This window comes from Chionomys nivalis, chromosome 23, assembly GCF_950005125.1.
Source record: "Chionomys nivalis chromosome 23, mChiNiv1.1, whole genome shotgun sequence".
NCBI lineage: Eukaryota > Metazoa > Chordata > Mammalia > Rodentia > Cricetidae > Chionomys > Chionomys nivalis.
Window position 1 is genome coordinate 25,023,272 of NC_080108.1, and position 20,808 is coordinate 25,044,079.

General features: G+C 43.7%; 1 protein-coding gene across 2 annotated transcripts in view; it reads left to right on the forward strand.

The window, feature by feature from the left end:
* Positions 1–20,808, forward strand: part of Lrrc28 (leucine rich repeat containing 28) — a 99,296-nt gene that overhangs the window by 53,445 nt on the left and 25,043 nt on the right. Inside the window, exons 6-7 of one of the 2 annotated variants that reach the window (XM_057756292.1) lie at positions 7,319–7,525; positions 19,988–20,090. In XM_057756292.1, coding sequence (XP_057612275.1) covers positions 7,319–7,525; positions 19,988–20,090 — 310 coding nt within the window. The remainder of the gene's footprint in view (positions 1–7,318; positions 7,526–19,987; positions 20,091–20,808) is intronic. The other variant, XM_057756293.1, reaches the window with a different exon arrangement.

Consider the following 20,808-nt stretch of genomic DNA (forward strand, 5'->3'; position numbering starts at 1 on the left):
TGATTGAAGCTCTGCATAAAGCCAGGTTCAGGTTCCCTGGCCACCAGAAGACCCACATCTCAGAGAAGTGGACTTCACCAAGGTTAGTGTAGAGGAGTTTGAAGACATAGTGAAGAGGAGTTTGAAGCACTGAGAAATAGCTCTTTCTTGAGACTACAGGATCAAATATACCCTAGTCGTTGTCCCCTGGACAAGTGGCAGGCCCTGTGTTCCTGAGGGCTTCCACAGTGTCTGCTGTATCCTACCAGATCATGTTCAATAATCTCACTTCCAGTACAAAAAAATGAAATTACATGTGTATATTAATTTTAGTAGAGTGTTCTTTCTATGAATTTGAATTTTGCTGTCCAAAAATGCTATTTTTGAGATCTTGTTTAAATTTTTAGTATGATTTTATGAATTTGTCAGTATGAATCTTGAGTTTTTCCTGTGTATTTTTTGATATTTTCTTAGGTTTGGCATTTTGTTTTTTGATTGATAATGTGAGTTGTTCCAACATGTCACTGTGGTACTGAGATAAACACTCCCAGGTATTTCTTATGTCTACGTTACAGATGACTTTACTCTCTTTTTCTGGCTTCTGCTAGATCTCAGTTACATTGCTGTCATGTAGAGAGGGTACGGTCTGATCAAGCATCTGTGTTCATTTCATTGCATTTCACTCTTGTGTCACGTCAGAGTCTCTCAGACAGTGGCAAGCAGTTATTGGGACAATAGCATCACTTTCTTCCTTCCCGATTTCCGTGTGAATGACCTCAGTGTTTTACCATCTGTGGTAGTGTACACCCTTACTTGAAACTTGCATTAAGGTACACTAATATTCAAGTTATGTTATACCTGCATAGTAGTAGTTGTTGTAGTGTGTGTGTGTGTGTGTGTTAATGTGTTTCAGTTTTTTTTTTCCCCAAGAAAGGTTCTCCTTCTTAGTTTCTGGTTCTTCAGAGCCCCTTTCTCTGTTAGACACAAAACATATAATGTGTTTGTAATTGTCTCTGTAATAAGACGTCAGCCATAAAATCACGAAACTGTTTATATCCAAGTGTCCATTGAGAACACTTTATAGTATGATGAACAGAAATTTGAAATGCGTCTTTTTCTTCCGTGTGTCATTGAATTTAACTATATGGTCCATTTCATGTAATCACATAGTGACCTCTTGAAGTAAACAGATATTTGTTTGTTTACAGCAAACTAATGGTGGAAATAATGAATAAATAACCCAAAGGTTTATGGCTGATAATACCTAACAGTTAACAGTTTTGACCTGTTTTTATCTAAATAGCCAAGGAAATAACCTTTTAAAACTGCATCAAAAGATGTGCATGAGTGAGGGGGAGGTGTGCTGTGTGAGAAGGAACCTAGCGCTGAAGAGGCTTCCATTTCTTCTCATGTCCTCCTCAGCCCAGAGAGCGGTGGGGCTGAAGTTGGAGCTGTTTTTAGTGGCTCCGGAAAAAGAAAGGCAGACGTGGAAATAGCAAGCCTTGTTATTGACTCTGTGCGGCCGGCCACTGGGTTGGCCTCGAGTGGGTGGCTTCCTTCCCATCCCATTTAAATTCTAGGTTAGGTCAGTGTGCACCCATGGAGTGATGACTTAAAGGGGACTTTACTGCTTTTCTTTGAAATTAGTACCCGGATGTTGTTTTTATGCTTGGACTCAGTAATGACTGTGTGGCGGCATCAAAGGCATCTTCAAGATACAAGTGGCTGAAAGGTTTTAAGGCTTTTGTGTATTTAGCATAAAAGTAAACAGTGACCAACAGTTGTGAAGTTAGGACTGTTCAAGGGACATTAAGGAAATGAGACTTAGAGAGTGATGGTTATGTTTGGGGAAGAAGTGAAGCAGGGTCAAAGAGGTGTGGTCAGAAGACCCAGCTGGAATGGGAAGAAGGCTATTGGCATCACAGAGGGGCGTGGCACGTCTGTCTGTCTGTACTGTGCTGATCTCAAGGTGACATAGCAATAAATAACTTCAAAGTTGTCAAAATATGAAATTTGTCAGTACAAATCACTTTCAGTATAAACACGTTCAGTGTAAGAATGATAAAACCGGAGCTGGAGAGATGGCTCACCTGGTAGAGGACTTACTGCATAAGCACGGGGCCGTCAGGTCCCCAGCACTGTCATACAAAAGCCAGGGTGCTGGGGCACTGGAGACAGGAGCCCGTCTCCGTGAGGACCACTGGCCAGCCAGTCCGTCTGTTTTTATTAGAACTAAAAACAGTTAAGAAACTTATTGTGTGAATTTATACTCAGAGTAACTATTGTACTTATTTACAGTGTTCACAAAGTCAACATATGGATTTTTTAAAGTTTTGTTTTAATAAGTCATGAATATTATTTGTATAGCCTTCAGGAAAAAATTTAAGATAATCCTGAGTTACTCTAAAAAAAAAATACAGCAACTCAGACTCCTAGGATCCAGCGTGTGTGTAGGAGTTTGAGTCCCTCTCCTTCCCAGGACCTCTTTAAAATCCTGTCTACCAGCTTTAGTCCCCGCTCCGGGCCTGCCAGCCAGTCACTGCTGTGCTGTCCAGCTCAGGAGTGTAGCCTTTCCCAGAGGAATGTGTAACGCTACTGTGCGGTGTGACCTTTGAATCGGGGACCGTGAGATTCCGCGTGCGGTGTGGCACTGTTTCCTTCGTCTCTGAGTATAGTGGATTGTGCGTGCATACCAGAGTTCATCTGTTCTCCTACTGGAGTAAATTGCTTAATTTCTGTAAAGTTGTTCTGTCCCATGTTAGCAGTTCATGTCTGCCTTTCCCCTTCCCTCCTGCCTGCTGCCTGGCCTAAGCTTTGCCACTCAGCTTTATGTAAGAACGGACTTTGATTCTACTGAGTGTCTGTTTACAGACTTCTACTTCATTATCATAGCTTCGCTTGTTCTCTTGGCTCACTGAGCTTAGTGCTCGCTCTTTTCTCCTTTGGCACGGTGGAGGCTTCGGAAGCATGTCTGGAGCTTCCCGAGAGCTGCCAAGCTCCAGCTGCCACCCACCACCTCCCTGCCTGTGTCCCATCAGTTTGGGCATTGCTCTTGTTTTTATTTGATCAAAAACATTTTCTGATTTTCTTTTCAATTTCTTTTACTTGGTTATTTAGAAATATGCTGCTTTATTTTCAAGTATTTGGGGATTTCCGAGATCCCTTTCTTCCGTGTATTTCCACTTCAATCTCATTTTGTCAGAGTGCATCCTTTGTGTGATTTCAGTATTTAATGGGGTAGCGTACAGTTAACCCTGGGTTAACATCGTGTGCTCCAAAACGGTGTTTTCTGGTGCAGTTTCTAAGGCGTCAGAAGAGTCGGTCATGTGTGATCCTGCCATACTTAGACTATTGCTCCGTCAGTTGGTGACAGCGGTGTGTTGACGTGCTACTTCATCCCTTCATCTGGAGCTTTTATTAGTTATGTATATACCTGTAATTACTGTCCTGAATTACTATTTTACCATTATGAACTATTTCTCTATCTCTTATGGTAGCACACACTGTCCTGTCTGTTTCTGTGATAGAAAATAACTTTGTTTCGTGTGGTTCGTTTGCTTGCTGTGCTTTTTCCTCCTTGAACTTCAAACCTAGTTTTATGCCTTTGCCTCTAACTTGTGTTTCTTATAGATATCATAACATTTTTAAAGGTAGTCTAACATCCTTTTGCATTTGATTGGATTATTTAGTCAATTTCCTTTTTTGTTTTTATTTTTTTCTAAAGATGATTTCTCTGCATAGCCCTGGCTATCCTAGAATTTTCTTTTTAGACAAAGCTAGCCTCAAACTCAGAGATCTACCTGCCTCTGCCTCCCAAGTGCTGGGATTAAAGGTGTGCGCCACCACACCTAGCCCAGTTTACATTTAATGTACTTATTTATATGGTTGTATTCACAGCCATCATTTTGCCATTTATGGTTTATGCAATTCAAATATTTTTCTTCCTTTAAGTTTAATTTTATTTGAGGGGTGGGGCAAGAGAGTACTGAGACTGGATTCAGCCTGTCAGATTTGCTCAGCGAGTGCTGTTACCTTCTGAGCCATCTCTCCAGCCCTCACTTTGATTTTTTTTTAAAAGTGTGCAATTTCAGTTGCTTTGTTGGCTTTTAAGTTTTATGGTTTTAGCTGTCTTGATATCATGCACATAAGTCATTGTTTCCAACAGCTGCCTTTTATGATGTATGAGTGTAGGTGTAGATCTCTTTGTATTTCTGGTCTTTATTGAGCTGCTTGGATCTTTAGATTAAAATTTAACCACTATTTTGAAACTTTTCTATCCTCTTTTCCTGATTCTCTTCTTATTGGAGTATCAAGTGTTTTTTTGTAATTTCTTTCTGTCCTGTAGGTATCTGAAGTTCTGTTCGTTTCTGTCTTTCTGATCATTTAATTCCCATTACCTGTCTGTCACTGGTTCTTTCATCTGCCTTTTCAGATCTACCATGGAGCTTTTCTCTTGTGCCGTTAACCTTGTTAGTCAGTTCACCTCCTCTGTACAGTTTCAGCCCTCTGGAATGTGAGACCCGCACAGTGATGCGGCCTGTGCTCAAACCTGGATGATGCACCCTGGCATTAAAAACAATGTGTCTTCTACTTTGGTTTCCAGAGTGTCAAATGACGTCAGCTTGATTCGTTTTTAATAATTCCTATTTATATGTTCTTTCCTAGGAAAGCAAATTTTTGTATTTGCATTAATATATCTTAACTAATGATTTAGAGCAGCAGTTTTTGATGCCTTTGGGGGTTGAATATTAGATATTCTGCTTATCACACATTTACATTATGATTCATAACAGTAGAAAAATCACAGTTAAAGAAGTAGCAATGAAATAGTTTTATGGTTGGGGTTAGCACGTGAGGAACCATATATATTAAAGGTCGCAGCGTTAGGAAGGTTGATAACTGGAGCTTAAACTTGATCTTGACTTTTTCTTACTGTGTTGTTTCCAGACCCAGTCAAGTTTGTCTGCTTTTCTTAAAATGGCTCTGGATTTTTCTTGAAATTCCTTGATACTTTATCTTTTATAGTGACACACACCCTCGCCCTCTCAGCCCAGGCTCCTCTACCTGGTGCTTTCTGTGCATGTCCTTGGCGCTCCCAAAGAGGACTTCATGCTCTCTAAACAGTTTATTGTCTCCATACAACGTCCCCGCCTCCAGCAGGCCCTCGGCCTTGGCATTCTTTTCTGTTCTTCCACTTGTTTATGCTGGGTATGGGCACGCTGTTCAGTTTTCTCTTCTGTGCCTCTCCTCATGCTTCCTACCACACCCCACACCCTGCTGGGATTGCAGTATCCTCTTTCCTTTGGCTTTTCCAGGCTCCTTCCCCAGGAACTTTTCCAGAAGCCTGGGCTCTTCGTGTGCCTCCCCCTCCTCTGAGCTCCATCACACCTGGCTTCCTGTATGTACCAGGGCTCCTAGGGCACCGCCTGCTGTGCCATCCTCTGGTCGCCCACGCAGGGGTCCAGGCGCTCCTGTAGTCTCTGTGTTGAGTAGGTCAAAAACGTTTTCTTCCTGTTGTTTCTATTTTTCTTTGTTTTTATTCACTTTTAGAATATGAGTTCCCACACTCCCCCATCGGCACACCCCACATAAGTAGTAATTTTGTCTGTGAAACAGAGATGGAGGTGGACTTTATCAGCTCTGTCACAGCTGAGAGGTGAACAAAGAGTGAGTTGGAGCTCCGTGCGTACCCAGTAAGTTCAGACGGAACAAAACTCCCCTTGGCAGAGAATCATGCCTGCCTGTCTTCACATGAGCGTTTTACTCAGTTTTGCAGAAATTGAACAGTGAATCATGGACACACTAGGACAAGTCTGCCAGCATCAGGAAAGTGGCTTGAAGTTAGCCTATTTTCACCTCGCCTTGCTTTCATATAAAACCTTAGCTGTTTCTAGGGATATTTCAAGGGCCAGAGACATGGCTCAGCAGGCAAATGCTCTTGTGGTCAGGCCTAGTGACCGGAGCTGGATGCCCAGAACCTGCGTGGTGGCAGAGAGAATCAACTCTCAGAGGTTGCCCTCTGACTTCTGAGCACAAGTATGTGTACATACTCTAAAAATGATGATGATGATAATAAGTATAATAAAACATTTTTAAATGTTCCTAGTGGTAATTTTATAGCAAAGACAGAAAGCTTTTTCGGTAAATATGTAGATAATAAATATACTTAAGCTTTGTAGGTCTCTACCATCTCATCTTCATTTGGATGTTGGGGTTTACTCTGTAAACCATAACTTACCAGCAGGTGTGTAGTAAGTGTGAGAGTTGTCGTGTGGCTAAGTCCTGGTCAGTCGCAGTAAGAAGAGCGCATGCGAAGGTGTAAGACTATTACCTGACGGAAGTGGTGTTGCTCTGTGCCCAGGACGGTGCTGTAGCTCCTAACCACGCGTCTGTGGAGTGGAACAAGTAGAACTGTCCGTTCCAGTGCTTAGGGGAGCCATGGCGTGGAGGATGGCATCTAGAGACAGTGTGGATGTCTGTCCCCTGAAATGGTGATCGCTTCCTGAGAACGACTTAGCTTCTTGTAAAGAATTTATCAGTGTTCACTTAGCAGCACATAATTACCTGGCATATGACAAGAACATGGTTGCACTGACTTTGGAGCAGATTAAAACTGTAGTTACTTGTTAGGAGGGACTGATGGAGTAAACAGGAGGTAGATTAAGTCTTCAAAGATTCCCTGTTTCTTAGTGCAGCGTATCTTCCATTTAGTTCTGTTCTGTTTTTTGGGGTGCGTTCTCTTGTAAACCCCCTATTATCTGTAGAAGGTCAGCTATCTAGCTATCAGAAACACACACCTTGGAGTAACCATTCCTTTTTACCTGATCAAAATCTTGGATTCATCTGCGTGAGACTTCTGGATCAGGTTCATCACTCTGTGCCTCCCACTCTTTCTCCATTCAGCACTTTTCAGTACTAGCAGGAGCTGGGCAGACGGCTCCCTAAGTGCTTGCTATCAAAGCCTGAGGACCTGAATTCAGATCCCCATAAAGAGCCAGATACCGTGGTGCGCATCCGTAACCGTAGCCGATGAGAGCAGGTGCAGAGGGTGGAACCTGGGGAAAGCGCCAGTTGGAGACCAGCGGAAGAAGATGGCTGGTGTGGACTTCTCCACACATGCACTCATGAGCAAGCACATCTCTGCACACACATGAGAGAAGGGTTGTCTAGGCCAGGTGGCTTGCAGCCCAGCTCTGGATCCTGCGCTTCCGCGTCGCGTCTGGACACAGCCCTGTGAACTGATTTTACTTACTTGAACTGTAGCAGGATTGACTATTTTTTATGTTATCTTTTCAGTTCATCAGAATGCGATTTATCTTAATTTTGGTTTTGGTTGTAGAGGTTGGCGATTTGAAGGAGCTGCAGACACTAGACATTTCTACCAATCGTTTGCTAGCTTTGCCCGAGAGGCTTCACCTGTGCCTTTCTCTGCAGTACCTCACTGTGGACCGCAATCGACTGTGGTGTGTGCCGCGCCATCTCTGCCAGCTGCCCAGCCTCAACGAGCTCTCCATGGCTGGAAACCGTCTTGCATTTTTGCCACTTGGTAAGTGTTGCGGTCATATGATAGAATCGACTAGCCAATACGTAAAACACAACATACTTCTTTAACTAGGATGGGTTGGTTTCTTCCCGTTTCTCCTGATGAGTCCTCTAGAAATCCATTTCTGACATGATTATTACCAGGTGACAAGTGAAGTTATTTTAGTCAGAGATGTTGCTGTTCGTGAACCTTCATCCTCTGTCCTCACCCTCCCAAGTGCTGGGGCTGCAGGCATGTGCCACCATGCCTAGCTCAGAAATCCCACAGTTCCAAAGACAGTGCTGTCCAGAATACGCCTGCTATGAGATTATCATGCATAGGGAACTAGCACGTACGTGACTGTCAGTCTGACAGCCTTGAGCACTGTGAGCAGCTGACGGCTAGAACAGTACACCTGCTGCTTCCTGATTCCCCTTCTCCCTCGGCCGCATGTGCTAAGCAGGCCCTCTGCCCTCACCATGTAACCCAAATCCCAAATCTGCCTGTTTAGATATTGGCTCCTACCTTGAAAAACTACTTTTGAGTATTGTTGTAAGTACTAAAGCCAGAAAAATCTGACTTCAAAACTTTGAAGACTTTAAAGCTGATTAAATTGCCTACTGTGCTAGAAATGCCACCATGGCTAATAAAAGCCTGTCCTCTGTCGATTTCTGTAATTGGCCCTTTTTGACCTGTTACATGCCAGATGCCATAGGTCTTTAATAATATGGCACATTTATTTCACATACAGATAAACTATTTTTTCAACTTCTAAGAAACAAAAGTGCCAATTTTTAAAAATGAAGCCATGTAGGACCCTAAACTGTTGTAATTTCACTCATAAATCATCTTATACTCATAATTTATCTCTGAGGACAAGGAAGTAAATAGTTCACCAACTTCTGAAAGGAAGTGTTGGCCAATGTAATTCATTTCATCAGTTTTCAATTCCAGGTCTCTTCATGAACTCTTTAAAATATTAAAAACACTAAAATCAATTCACATAATAAAAACTGCTAAATTTAAGGAGATTAATTTCCCACAAATATATTCCACAATTATAAAATTAACAAATTAACATAAGTCCTTTTCTAAACAACCTATATTCCTAAGAAATCTGAGCTTTTTGAGTGAAGATATAAATATTTAAAGAGCAAACGTACCTGCTGGACTAACAAAGAGAACGCAGAACAGTTACAGGGCCAGGTACCTTGCACAGTACAGAGGCAGACTGCGCCACTTCACAGCGTGCGACCTGTAGAAATTGCCGAGATTCACCGACATGTCTGCAGGCCACAGATGACAATCTCCATCTCGCACAGTTCATGGGTAAAAATTCTAAAGATGCGTGCAGGTGTAGGCGACTCAAAAGCGAGGAGACACGTTACACTCAGGCTCTTGAACATGTCTCGTGCTCAAGACCCTTCCTACCCCACAGTAGCCACCAGAACCTTTGGACCAGTTCCTAATGGCTCTCAGTCACATGACTAGCAGGATGGTGTGGTCAGTGCTGGTGATAAAGGAAGGAAGGCAGGGATGAGAGGGAGGGGGTACAAGAGTAAATCATTTCATTTCTGCAGCATAAAACTCAGCTTGCAAATGTAATGGCAGAGTTCAGAGTAAAACTGCAAATTCTCCTGTAAGCAAGCTTGAACTTTTCTTGATTTGACTGTCAGATGTTACCAGAAGCAGATGAGCTTATTAAGTCTGGTGTCGCCTCTACAATTCCCTCTTATCATCGTCATCGTCATCAACACTGTCCATGTAAGGCGTGGCCCATTAGAAGCCACATGTGTGAGCGCTACTGTCTGCACTAATGTAACTGTGCATTAATAGAAAGTTTCAGTTACTGTGCGCTGTCTCCTGAGCCGAGTGTTCTGTTTAATTGCTGCACATATCGTCTCTAATTATCATGAAACTTACTGCAAACCCATTGACAAACTAATTTTCCAGGCGTAAGAGTAGGTACGGAACCTGCCTAGAGCTGCGCTAGTCACAGAGCTGCATCGCAGAGACGGTCCTCCCACCTTGGCACACGCTCCCCGTGTTCCAGACCTGGTCTGTGTGAGAGGGCACCATACTGAAGGTGGTCATCTCCTTTACCAGGTTTCACGCTGCCATTTCAGCCTCATTTGGGCTATGGCTCCAATTCTTGGCAGCACCTGCTGCTACAGGCTACGTCCTGTCTTGTTTGTGGTGCTGCCCTTCCTCTCTGTCTGAACGCTTACCTTTTCACACAGCTGCACTTGCCTGCAGGTTGCTCCCGCTCTGAGTAGCTCCTCCGTCCTGGGTCCTCACGCTCTCAGTCATTTGCTGCCCATTCCTGTCTGCGTTTCAGTAGCGACAGCTTTCGGTCATCTTCTGCGGCATCTTACTGTGCCTGATGCTGGCGTTACTCAGAGGCTGAGACAGTAGGATTTCTGTGAGTTTGAGGCCAATTTAGACCACTGCGTAAGACTTTGTGTCCATGATGACGACGATGATGTCAGTCTCGATGATAATCTTTTTAAGTGTATGCATTTGGAATCTTCCTTTGAACTCTTATGATAAACTATAGGCATCCACTTCTAAGAACGATCTGAGAACATTCAGCTGTTAGTGTTCCCTTTTAGAAACTTAGCAGATATGAGTGCTTCTTTATGGTCATTCAGACAGACAGACAGACACACACACACACACACACACACACACACACAGAGTTTCCTTCCAGGCAATAAAAAGTGGTGTGTTTCGTCATGCTGCTTAGAACTTGTCCTAGGAGCATAGGTCTTGTGAGATGTGTGCTAAGATGTCTCTGTGGGAGAGACAGAGAGCCACTTACTGAAGTCCAGCTGGAGGGTTTCTTACGCAGCTGTCTGATACTAGCTGCTTCATGCGCAGCTCCAGCAGCTGGCTGTACGGATGACATGGATCGTTGCAGCCCTGTGGCCCCATTAGCTGTCTTTAGTCACCTGTGATCCTGTCAAAACCACTGGGGCTCGCTGACTGTGTTCTCCTGAGATGAAAAGATGCGTCAGAAGGAAGGATGCTCTATTATTACTGTACACTGACAGCTGAATGACAGGTGAGCCTACAGACAGACTCTGCACAGTTGTGACTGTCAGCACAGGAGCCTCGTGCTGGAAAAGTTAGCAGCAGTCTCAAAACTTGCATTTTTGCTGTTGACTTGATATAGTGAGGTTGACAGACTAACTCACAGGACTGTGATTTCACCTCTTAGCTTCTGAGAGTTCAGGGGACTAGAGAAAAAGCTTTCTCCCGGGTGCTCCTTCCTGGCCTTCTTTGCATAATTAGTCAGCCTAATTATTTGGGAATGGCTACTACTTGTTCCCTGTTGAATAATAGATGCAAGGGGCCGTTTGCTAGGCACAGACTGGCTGTTGGAAAGCATGTCTTAGCTCTGAAACTGCTAGAGAAGAAAACAAAGGTGAACTACTTTAGCAGGCTAACTTTTTATTAAATATTTCTATAGAAAACAGTAAGTTAGGGTCAACCAGAAGGCCCAGGTAGTAAAAGTGCTTGCCATCCAGCCTGAATCCCTGAGTTTGATCCTTGGAACCCACATGGTAAAAGGAAAGAACTGACTCCTTCTCTCTCTCTCTCTCTCTCTCTCTCTCTCTCTCTCTCTCTCTCTCTCTCACACACACACACACACACACACACACATAGAAAATAATTTTTAAAAATAGTGAATTATTTATTTTGAAAGACTTACTTATATTTTATGTGTGTGTTTTGCCTGCATATATATATGTGTGTACCACGTGTGTGCCTGGTACTTTGAGGCTAGAAAAGGGAATTAGATTTCCTAGAACTGGGGTCACAGACAGTTGTGAGCTGCCACATGGGTTCTGGGAACTGAACACGGGTCCTCTACAAGAATAGCAAGTGCTCTTAGCTGCTGAGTCATTTTTCTATACCCAGTGGATAGATCCTTAGGAACATTTGGCATGTGACATTGAGGTTTACAAAATAACCTGTGTATAACTTACCATGGAAAAAGCCCAGAAGTTAGTAGAGCCTAGTAATGAGAAAGTATCTGGGCTCCCAGACCAGCCTCGGAGTTGTCCCTTAGAAAGAGCTGTCATGAAGTGTTAGCTTTCCTGGGAAGTTGTGACTAGTGCTACAATGTGACGGTAGCTCCTGGACTGTCTCCTACACTGTCCATCTGCAACACAGACAGAGGACACTGGGGGTTTGTCTACTTGCTTTGTAAGAACTGGCTGTTCTATTAGGTAAAAACCAGACATGGCACGTTAGTGTTATAGACCAGCTCCCGGGGGGTTAAACATGTACCAAAGCAAGCCCCTCCCTTCCCATGCCAATGGAGCATGGAAACTACAAGTGTGGTACTTGGACACATACTGTTCGTATTGCTTCTTATTTATTCCCACTTTCTCCATATTTGCTGAGAAACCAGCACTTGCTACTTAAGAGTTTTTTATTTCTTTATTTTAAATCTACACAGTAAAACCAGTCAGACTGCAAACCACTATTGGAGCTGGATTGAAACTAATAGCTTCATGTTTTAATTTTAGCTTATACATAAAAAGATTAAAATGTGTATTTATGGAATACCCTGTGATGTTCTGATGCATGTGTCAGTTGATAAGTTCCATGATCCCAGACTCAGAGGTGCTCGTCGACTCTCCACTGCACTGTAAGTGTGTGGATGCAATGAAGAACTGCTACCTTGAGAGCCTTGTGTAGTGGGAGTTAAATGCCAAGTTTATGGCCTTAAGGAAGTTGGAACACTAGCAAATTTGTTCTAGTGGAAACAGTCCCAGGAGTTGGAGTTAGGACTACATTTGACCCCAAAGTATGATAAGTACAATCTATAGGGAAACCGAAATGTAAAGCTAAAATTGTATTCTGTAGGAATAATGTTGGCTAAGTATGTAGTCAAAGGAGAAATATTAATGAAATAAAAAACTGAAAAGAAATTAATTACGAGGTAGAAAATAACAGAAAAGAAAGCCTTGATAATAAAGTCCAAAAATTAGTAGTGGAAAGACATGAGAGAATTAGTCTATTCAGTAAAACCATAAATATCTTACTTAAAGCATGAAGTTTTAATTCTGGAATCCAAATGTCTTCAAGAAAATGGATGTTCAGGGCTCGGGACATAGCTCAGGCTAAGCGCTCAAGTTCAAGCCCCAGTCCCTTGTGAAAAGCGAGGTTGTGCTCTCACACTTATCAGCCCGGCACCAGGTGTGCCCACACACTTGTCAACCCGGCACCAGGTGTGCCCACACACTTGTCAACCCGGCACCAGGTGTGCCCACACACTTGTCAGCCCGGCACCAGGTGTGCCCACACACTTGTCAGCCCGGCACCAGGTGTGCCCACACACTTGTCAGCCCGGCACCAGGTGTGCCCACACACTTGTCAGCCCGGCACCAGGTGTGCCCACACACTTGTCAGCCGGGCACCAGGTGTGTTCACACACTTGTCAGCCGGGCACCAGGTGTGTTCACACACTTGTCAGCCGGGCACTAGGTGTGCTCACACACTTGTCAGCCGGGTACTAGGTGTGCTCACACACTTGTCAGCCGGGCACTAGGTGTGCTCACACACTTGTCAGCCCAGCACGAGGGAGAGGGAGACAACCTAGCCTACTAGGTGAGCTCTTTGCCAGTAGAGACTCTGCCTCAGAAAACATGCTGTTAGCACCTGAGGAATGACATCCCAGGGTGACCTCTGACCTTTACACACATGCGCATCCATGAGAAAGGGAAGGAGGGAGGGAGGAGAGAGTGAGCACAGAAAATGGATAATTGATGTCCAGTGCTCCCTTTTGTAAGTACTTGTAATAAAAAATCATTTTCCTTGTCTGGTTCCTCTCTGCTGTCTCCTAATAGGGCTACATCACCCTCCCAAATCTTTTGCTCTGGCTTTAAATTTTCTTAGAGAATTAGCATAGATTATTTAATGTGGCTTCTGCAAACATGGGCCAGATGTTGACTTTCTGTGCTAGTGTGTAATGAGAAAGGAAGGACGCTGAGATTAACCGAGCTTTATATGGACAAATATGTATTTTTTTCTAAGCCTGAGTAGGATTTGGTGGTGTGGAAAGAGATTGGGATGAAAAAAAAATCAAGCCCTGTTCTCTTGAAAGTATCAATTAACAACAAAACAAAGCCAGATGGGTGCCACATGTCTGTAATCCCTGCTCTTGTGTGGTGGAGGCAGGAGAACTGGGAGTTCAAGGCCATCCTCAGTCACATAATGAGCCTGAGCGTCCTGGACCGTATAACATCCCATTGCAGGCAAGCCTGGAGCTGGACTCTTGGCAGCAAAGCTTTTGGTTACTTTGGTTCTAGTATTTACAGTGTTGTAGGTTGGTGACAAGAATGTGCAGTGCTGGCAGAGTCTGGATGATGTCGTCAGTTGACTTAAAAGCAGGAATCTGGAATTCCATCAGGCATCGTTCTGAAGTTCTTAAGTTCACACTGAGTCCAGTTCGGGATGCCTTGTCTCCGAGACAGTCTGCTCTTTGGCTGTCGGCCACAGCACTGAACAACGTGTTGTTCTGAGTCTGCAAGTCTCTACCATGCTGGGTGGATTAGCACATGTCCCTCCCTGGGATCTTCCCTGAAGGAGATTTTCCTACCCTTGATGCATCTGCCCGAAATCTGAATCAGAACTTACCTGCTAGGCTTCTGGTCTTTGAAAGGAAGGAAAGAGATGTTTTCCTCATCAGTTGCTTCCTTGGCAGTGCCCCTTGCAGATCCAGATCTGACTTCCCAGCTGGATGCCTGGGGTGTGTATTGCCCCCAGGAGCCCTTCCTCCTCTGGGCAGTGCCGTCCCGCACCCATCATGCTGAAACAGGCACTTCTGCCGGTAGTTTCAAGGCTGCAGTTTAATCCTCTGTGGACTTGGCCATAGGAAAGTAATAGGGCAATAGGAACACATTTCATAGCACTATTGTAAGAATTCTGTAAGATACATGTAAAAGCACACGACTCAATATTCATAAATATCCAATCAGTATGAGCTATTTGTGCTTTAGAATCAGACTATAAAGAAGGGTAGGAGTTGTGTCTTGATTTTTGAGCCCCAGAGCACCTTGCACAGTCCCTACCTCATTGCTTATGGGTTCTGTCACTTGATCTGATATGGACACAAAGATCCTGCCTCAAGTGTGAGTATTTAAACTAACACCAGAGGAAGCCTTCACCGTTGAGATCCACTGTAGTCAGTTTATTTAGTAGCCATTTATAACCTACAGAGTAGGAACTATCTCATTACATCAGAATCCACCATGAAAGGGTTTTATTAAATCTGTGTGTGTGTTTATCAAATTCAGATTATCAGGGTGTTAACAAGTGCTTTACCCACTGAGCCATCTTGCTAACCCTGAAGTTTTATCTTGTAAAAGTTGAATATACCAGAGTGACTATGGCTGTGTAAAAGATGTCATGGAGTCTGGTGCATGGGTCTGTGTTCAAAGAAGTTAGCCCCTAAAGGAATTTATTGTTTTGGAAAAGTGGCTGAAGTGTCCTTGTTACTTAGGGGTTCGTATAGGCAATTTAACTTAATTTGAAAGTCATTTTGAAATAGCCCGTAAATTGTTCTAAATTCGCTGTGTGGGAAACCCTGTGTTTTATAGCATTGGAAATGGTGGAATTCAGCCTGGCTGTCTGGCGTACTGAACTCTGATGGCTGGTTTGACGCTGACAGAGCATTGCGAGCAGCCAATTTTGATCTGCTGCTTTGATGCTTCGGTTTCTTTGGCCCCACTTTATTGTTTAAAAGACCTTATTATTCCTCTTTCGATAAGCAAATGACTTTTATACTAGTCAGGGTATAATAAACACAGCCCTGCTCTGTTCTGGCGTGCATCCCTCTGTGCTTGCTCATACTGTGTGGTTAAGAGAGCCATAGCCGGAACACATAGGAGCTTTTTGTTCCTACAGCCATGTGGTCTGCATATGCCAGAGCCTTGAGGTTCAAATAATGAAAAGAATGGGGCTCTGTGCAGGACTTCTAGCTTTGCTAGTTTTTAAGCATTAAACTTTGATCTGTGAGTCTGTAAGAAGGAGCTACTTGAGGGTGTGGTACAGTTTTTTCAAAAGCCACCTGAAGCCGGGTGGTGGTGGTGCAGCACCTTGGAGGTAGAGGCAGGTGGATCCCTGGGAGTCGAGGCTAGCCCGGACTACAGAGTGAGCTCTAGGACAACCAGGTCTATTACACAGAGAAACCCTGTCTTGAAAAAACAAAAACAACCCTATGCCCCCATCCCGCAAAGCCAACTGGAAAGTTATTGATGGCTTTAAAATCTGGGCAGTCAGGTAACTAACTGTATGCTTTCTACGTTTTATATATTGAGCCTTTTGTCACAGGGCTTTGTTGTGGTGGTGGTGGTGGTGGTGGTTTGTGTGTGTGTGTGTGTTTGTGTGTGTGTGTATGTGTGTTTGGTTTTTTTGAGACAAGGTCTCTCTACATAGCCCTGGTTGTCCTAAAACTCATTATGTAAACCAGGCTGGCCTCTAACTCACAGAGATCTGCCTGCCTTTGCTTCCTGGGTACCTCAAGAAGTTTTTAGAAATGTTCTTTTATAGTGTTTATTTAGCATAAGGTATTGGTGCATTATTAGTAGTAAATAATGTTAATCAAACGAAAAAAAATAAACTGTGATCTTATTAACTAGTAGGTCAATAGTCTCTCCCAAAATCTGTTATTGAGTGAAGCTTTTTCTGTGTTAAGAATATAGGAACCAGGCCTGGCAGATGGCTCAGTGGTTAAGAGCTCTGTCTGGTCTTCCAGAGACCCAGGTTCAATTCCCAGTACCTACATGACAGTTCAAACCTACCTGTAATTCCAGTTCAGGGCTTCTGACACCCACACAGACATAACATGCAGGCAAAACACCAATGATCATAAAATAAAAATACTATATATAAAATATTTGTTTTTTTTAAGAATATAAGAACTAAGCCAGGCATAGTGACTCATGGCTGTAGCAATTGAAGGACTGAAGCAGGACGATTGCTATGAGTTTGACAACAGGTTGGTGCAGGGACAGTCTCTAGGCTCTTCTATGCAGCAGATACTCATACTTCAGCCTCATTAATTTAAAATGCCAACCCCATGTGCCTGTGAGTCTTACCAGCGGACTGTATTCTGGCCAGCTGATAGCATGCTTTTCTAAGGTTGCCAGAGCACAGCCCTCTCAGCCTGGGACCTCGCCAGACATGGAGTTGTCTCAACCTCACCAGCAGGCTGTGCTGTGTCAGCTAAAACAGCCGCCTGGCTCTCTTCAGTCTCTCACCCTCCCTTTCTGATCTCTGCACACTCAGAAGAGGGAGGAAAGTGACCAAGCTATGCTGAGCATTGGTTACTGTGCAGGCAGTCAAGTCTGGCGCCATAAACACCGATGTCATAGACTCACCAATCTGAACTGTTACAGTGTCATCCTCATGGTCCAGCAAAGGAAGATGCTCTGAATCATAAATCCGTTACCAAGTAGAGAGCCGGGATCCAGGCTCAGTTCTGACTCCAAACACACTAAGAGCATGTTATTACAACCCTCTCTCCCTCCCTCCCTCTCCCTTCTTCTTTTCTCCTCCCTCCCTGCCTCCTCTTACCCTTCCTTCCTTCTTCTCTCCCTCCCTCTCTCCCTCCCTCTCTCTCTCTCTCTCCCTCCCTCTCTCCCTCCCTCCCCCTCCAATTGTGCTACTTGGAAATATTAAGAAGCATTAATATGTAATAGATTTTAAGACAGTTGATACTAGTTTTGATTCAGCTATGGCACAAAATTGTACCTACTGTTAGGGGCATATATTATAAATTACAAAGTGCTCAGAAAGTGCTGGCCAGATTCTCCCTAAGATAAAATGTAAAGCAAATACTATTTTTAAACCATTAACTAGTAGTCTTTCCCCGATAAAACAAGGAGAGGAGAGAAGGCTAAACTATGTAAAAAGTCGCAAGTGTCAGTGTGTATTTCACTTGGTGGTGTGATCTCTGCGTGTCACCTCATTTAGTGTGCACAGGAGCCCCTGTGGTGTATGGGAACAGAGGGGTGCTTCCTCTGCCATGTCCCATCTGTGTCCTTGGCTTGAAGGGTGAATCATCACCTCCAGAGCTGCAGCCTCCTGTTCTTTCTGTGCAATTAAAGTGTAGAAAAGGATTAGTGCCCCTGCTGCATGCCAAAGAAAGTTCTCTCTTAATTGGCCACACTTTCCAGTGTATCACTTACTAATAATAACGAGAATAATAACTGTCATATACTAGAGAAGGCTCTGTGCCAAGAGTCCTGCTTGATCATTTATAAACCTAGTCATTCTTACCAAACTTAGGAGACAGTTTTATTTTCTCTATTATACAGATGAGATCCTAAGCTCACATATCTAGTAAGTACAAGAATGAAGATTCAAAATCAGGTTGGCTGACTCCTGTCTCTACTTTTCGAATTATTAGTGTGCTCCGTGCCTCTCCACTGCTCGAGTCCAAGCTAAGAATCTTCACTTTGCTTTCCTTGAATTCCCCCCACCCCCACCTCTCACCCTCTGAGGGGCTCTGAAAGGCAAATCTGAGACTAGAGGCCATTTATGGTTTTGATCTTGTCTCATTTTGTTTTGTTTTTGAGACAGGTTCTCGCTACATAGTCTTGACTGACCTGGAACTTGCTATGTACACCAGGCTGGCCTTGAACTCATAGAGATCCACCTGCCTCTGCCTCCTGCCCTCCCGAGTGCTAGCATTAAAAAGGCATGCACCACCACAAGCAGCCTATTTACAATATATAAACGAAGCAAATTTCTGTTTGTGTTTATAACTTTGTCAGAGGAATTGTGAGGAAATGGGTATTTTAGTGGATTTCTGAGGCCTCTTCGGGTGTTAATGGAATATGGTATTGGTCAGTTGATATTTTTCTCACCTGTTTTGGTAAGTGTAAAGTTTCAGTTCACTAAGAGAGCAGTTTTCAATATTTTGGTACATACATATAACTTCAGATTCTTTTCATATGAGCCTTGTCCCTGATAACGCTGAAGCTGAAGGACCAGGCAGTGTTGACCATTAGCACAGGTGCTGACGTCACAGCCACTTGGCTGTCTCATTGTGGGTTTTACATGTTTGGAGCTTGAGTGAGCAGTAGTTAGAGAGTCTGGATTCTGAGTTCTTGGTGATTTTTTTCCTCTTGATGATCTTTGAGATTTCTTCTTATTATTATTCGTGTGCAGTGTTCTGTGTGCATGTGTCATGGCACATGTGTGGAGGTCAGAGAACAGCTGGCAGGCTTGGCTCTCTCCTTCTACTGTGTGGGTCCTGAGGATGGCACTCGGGTTGTCAGGCTTGGCAGCAAGCACCTTTACTCACTAAGCTATCTTAGAAATCTTTCTTTTTTTTCTTTTTGGTGGAAAGGTAAGCAAAAATTCCAGAAATTACTAGATAAACCTAAAAATTTAATGCTAAAGTATTTTATACTAAACCCAAGAATAGATTCCAGCTGAATGATGAGGGAGGGTGATCAGACGTGAAGGGAGCGTCCTTGCTAAGTTGACTTAGCAGGGCTCTTCATTAAAATCGGATTTGGCAGGGAAGTAACAGAAGGTTCAAGAACTTGACTAAAGTTCACCCAAGCTAAGGTTCTATATCAAAGGGCAGAAGGAGGGGCTGAAGCAATGACTTAGTAGGTAAAATGTTTTCTGTATAAACCTGAGGAGCTGAGTTCAGATTTGCAGCACTCACATACCGAGGAGGGCTGTGTAGTGTAGGCGAGTTACAGTCTGAGTGCTGGGCATGAGGGCAGAGTCTAGAGGATCTCTGGAGCACACTAGCCAGCCAGCGTAGCCAAGCTGGTGAGTGCCACCTCAGTGGGAGGCCCCGAAGACATCCAACATCAGTCTCTGGCCTACAGAAACACAGAGGAGAGAGCCAGAGATGGCTCCGTGGTTAAAGGCATTGGCTGCTCTTTCATAGGACACAGGTTCACTCTCAGCACCCACATGGTGACCCATAGACATCACAATTCCAATTCTAGTGACTCCAACGCCCTTTTCTGGCCTCTGCAGTCACTGCACATGTAGTACAGAGACATGGACTCCGGAACACACACATACACATAAAAGTAAAATCCAGTTTTGGGGTGCAAAGTCAGTTTGGTTAGCATGACCTTAGTTTGTATAACATTTTCTACAGATAAAGAAGGGAATATGAGGTCCCTATAAGAGACAGTTGGAATTGTCTAAAATGTCAGAGAAGTCTTACGTGAAAGGAGATCAGATATTCTGCTCCTGATCATTTCATCCTCCAGTTTAAAAATCAAAGTCTAGATTAAGTAAGTTCTCCACACCATGTTTTCTGACACAAAGCCAACATTACAACTGCCGTAAATATACACCCAGAATTAAACATTCCCTTTCTTTCTTCCAAAGTAGAAACTTGGGGTTATTCACGATGTTATACGTTCCTTTTTGTATTTCATGTTATAACGGCGCCTTCCTAAAGGAATTATAGCCCTGTTGTCTCTGCTGCAGATTTAGGTCGCTCTCGAGAGCTGCAGTACGTGTATGTGGATAACAACACCCACCTGAAAGGCCTGCCGTCGTATCTCTACAACAAAGTCATCGGCTGCAGCGGGTAAGGCCGCCATCACAGTTGGGGTTTAAAGATGGATGGGCTAGTTTTGATAATTCTGCTTAAATTTTATCTTTGGCCTTGATATCTTAATCCAAATATCTTTATGGACTAAGAATATTAGGCAAGCAATTTAGAATGTTGTATGTTGGGTTCCACGGGTAAGCCATGGCTACAGAGAAGAAGTCATAGGCATCGAAATAGCTCTCCTTCTGTCTTCATTGAGATGAATTTGTATGTCTTTAAGTCTACAGCATGAAACTTTCGTGTACTTCTACCCTGCCACACATACCATTAGAAACTCTAGAAACTAGAGGAATTGTCTTATGTTAAAGGATTTTCTTCCTTGGGGTGTGATTGCAAAGACCATGTGCTATGTTACCTGCCCTTTATCTAAGATTTTACCAATTTTAAATATTTAGAATTCAGCAGCAGACTTAGCCCCTTCTTACAGATCTTGAGTCCAGCGACCACACAGCTGTTTCAGTCAGAGCAACAATAATCCCCTTCTCACTTTTAGAAAGGTGGCATCGGCCTTTGCTTTAACAGGACGCCAGGGTCTCCTGACGTGAGGTGTTTCCCGGCGGTGTGAGGGGAAAGGACGGCCACACTCCTAGCTTCCTTTCCCCAGCAGCCAGAGGCCCACATTTGGGATGGCGTGACTAACACATTTGGCTCTGCACTCCCAACAAGCTGCGTACCTGACTTGCACTCCATGCAG